The sequence below is a fragment of the Aureococcus anophagefferens genome (genome assembly GCF_000186865.1).
Source record: "Aureococcus anophagefferens unplaced genomic scaffold AURANscaffold_22, whole genome shotgun sequence".
Lineage (NCBI taxonomy): Eukaryota > Pelagophyceae > Pelagomonadales > Pelagomonadaceae > Aureococcus > Aureococcus anophagefferens.
The window spans coordinates 207,428-210,405 of NW_008705582.1; the positions used below are offsets into that span (position 1 = coordinate 207,428).

General features: G+C 55.8%; 1 protein-coding gene across 1 annotated transcript in view; it reads left to right on the forward strand.

Moving 5' to 3' along the window:
* The window catches only part of AURANDRAFT_72223 (hypothetical protein), a gene marked incomplete at both ends in the record, with an annotated part of 6,235 nt that extends 4,309 nt beyond the window's left edge, over nucleotides 1-1,926 (forward strand). The window contains 2 exons of the mRNA XM_009041562.1: nucleotides 107-1,036; nucleotides 1,208-1,926. Of these exons, the coding sequence (XP_009039810.1) occupies nucleotides 107-1,036; nucleotides 1,208-1,497 (1,220 nt within the window). The remainder of the gene's footprint in view (nucleotides 1-106; nucleotides 1,037-1,207) is intronic.
* Nucleotides 1,927-2,978: the final 1,052 nt, after the last annotated feature.

Consider the following 2,978-nt stretch of genomic DNA (forward strand, 5'->3'; position numbering starts at 1 on the left):
TCTCGAGGTCTAGACGCACTTGAAGGATACGAGCTTCATGATCTTGTCCTCCTTCCCCTTGGCGCTGTGGGTATTGTTGCATATGTCGCTGTCGACTATTTGGAAGTCCTCACATCGCGTGGTGAGCTACGGGTCGTACGGCCTGCAGAGATTGCAAGAAAGTTAAATCAGGAGAGCGCCCGAAATGTGTCCCTAGACTCGAAGGACGAGCATGTTCGAGAGACTGATCATGTTATCCTAGATGATGGTAGTGACGTTGGGAATATAGCAACAGTGGTTCGTGCTCATCGTGCGTCCTTGTGGCTGCTTAAAACAGCCTCTGGAGCCGCATCCGCGCCTCGCGGTGGTCTTATTGTACGCAAGGCTCGCGAGGTCCATGTTGCTGGCAATCGTACTTCCGGCAACGCGCTCGCGGACACCTACATGGGCCTTGGTAAACAACGTATCGTCAATGAGGACCAATTTAATGACAAGGGTGACAGTGGTAGAGGGCGTGGCCGTGGAGCCCCAGGAATGCGCGACCCATTCCTTGGCCGTACCGTTCGTATCTGCAAAGGGAACTACAAGGGTCTCGCTGGCATTGTCACGACTGCTACCTCAAGCCATGTCACAGTCGAGCTTCACACGCGCAATCGTTCTGTCACTCAGCTTCGTGAATGTGTGAAGTTGGTCACAGGAGCAGCAGGCGGAGAGCCAGAACTCGCTGTGCAGCGCCGCGTTGCTGAACAGGAGGCTTACAACGCAGATCTTGTATCGACGCCATTCCTCACGCAAGCCACACCCCTGCTCGGTGGTGCCACTCCACAGTATGGTGCTGCCACTCCCCGCCACACCACACCCTCCCGCGGCAATGCCACCCCAACATGGGGAGGGGCCACACCCGCTCATGGAGCTCAAACTCCTCATTACGGATCACAGACACCAGGCTATGGTAATGCCACACCAAGTCACGGTGGAACTATGACGCCTTCACACTATGGTGGCCTCGATGATGTTTGGCGTCCCCGTGTAGTCGCCTCCCCGAGTCACAACATCAGTAAGTCGCCAAACCATCATCCCGCAGTGTCACCGGGCCACTCTAGCTTCCTTGGACTGAGTGACCGTAAGTCTCCAAGCCACAGTACTGGTAGCCGGGGGGGCACTCCTGCACAGCATCCCGCCCCCTTGGTTCCGCTCACCTCTGAGAATGATATCTGGTGCGTGAAAGGCACTGAGGCGGAATTAGACGATGGCGAGGTATGCAAAGTCACCAACATTCATAACAATATGGCCACTGTTGCCCTTAAAAACTCTCCTGCAATGACTCGGACCCTCCCAGTCTCAGCACTCCACCGCATAGCGCCCAAAGCTGGGAACAAAGTTCGCGTCGTCGACGGCAGCAATGTGTACGATGCTGAACTTCTTTCAATCGAGGAATCAGATGGGATCATCAAGCTGGACAATGGCGAGTACAAAATCATCGACTTCTCCGCCATTGCCAAAATTGCTGATTTCTGACATGTCCAACTTAATTAGGGACGGTACATAAATAAGATGTATTAAAGGAATTCGTGTGTACGTGCCTGCTTTGAATGGCGGCAACTCAACAATATCGCCGACCTGGACTACTTGATGCTTGATGCCGCAGTATCGGATCTTCGCATGCGGATCGCTCTCGAAAGTTGCTTGTCACACGACCTGCTCGAAAGAAATGGTAGCACTGAAATGATTGAACCAAGGAAACTCCATGTTGCTGACATGATCAGCTGCATTCCCCCCAACGGAAGTCGAGAAACATGTTTGCGGCTTGCCCCTCTCCCTAGCCGCCCTTAAGAGCCCCGGGTTTGGCGTCACCTCTGTCCAGCCCGCGGGAAACTCGACGCGTTCTAGTTTGGAGCCCGCCCACCCCCCCGGGGCCCGGCGCCTGAGTAAAGCCTTCAGCCGCTGACCCAAAATTATCGGGGGTGTTTCGGGTCCCTTGGGGCCCCCTCCAGCGCAGGGGGGGGGTTCTGGGCGGGGTTCTGCCGCCGGCGGCGGCCGCCCGCGGCCTACTAGAACGAAGTAGAGCGGTTCTAGTTCCAGTATAGGGCTCCGGGTGATGGGAGTTTCTAGTGTGGCGGGGGACTAGACTGAGGTGTCTTGACTGACTTAGCTTGAAGTTGGCAGTGCAGTGGGCTTGTATCTAGAGTCTGATTTTAGGATAGACACAGCGAGCGACGAAGGATACATATCTGGATTTCCATGACGTTGCCCCTTTTCTTTCCTACTCACTCAACTCCAGCGATTGAGGACAGAGAGCCCCGATCCCAGATTAGTCCGCCTACTTGAGTAGGGAGTCTACTAACTAATTATTACCATCGCAACATCACGATGATGGGCAGTAAGAACTCTCCGCACGTGCATGCCCCAACGCATCCCGCAGAGCCTCCGGCCTGAGGGTCGTCTCAATCACATTTGAACCGCCCTGGGCTGCTAAACATTCCGTTAAAAACGCTGCTGTCGCTTGATCCACAGTTGCTTCACGAATTTTCATAACCCCTGACCGCAGGCGCTTAGTCGCAGGTGTCACCCGAACCCCACCCCCTCCCGTCGGCCGAGGCGAGCCCGCCTGGCCACCCGGAGGCGCGCCGCCCGCGGGCGTCGCGCCCGCCAGCAGGCCCTGCATGGCCGCGGAAGAACGAGCGCGCGATGGAGCACCACAAACGGCCGCGTTTGAACGCAGTACGTTGAAGTGCAAGTTGAAGTAGCCGAAGCGCCGAAGCGGCGTGGATCATCGTCACCCAAAAACCAGAAACACATAGTGCCGAGCACAACGCAAAGCCTCAGTTTGGTAAGGAACTAGGGTAGGCGTTGGATCTATATATTTCTTACTGGCCATGAACGCGACGAAGCGATACCCTAGTCAAGAGTCAGGCTGAGGGAAAATTACCTCCATACTAGCCACGATGCGAGACACAGTTACGGCGCCCGGCCTATCTGGAGAGGCCTCGGGGTGCGGG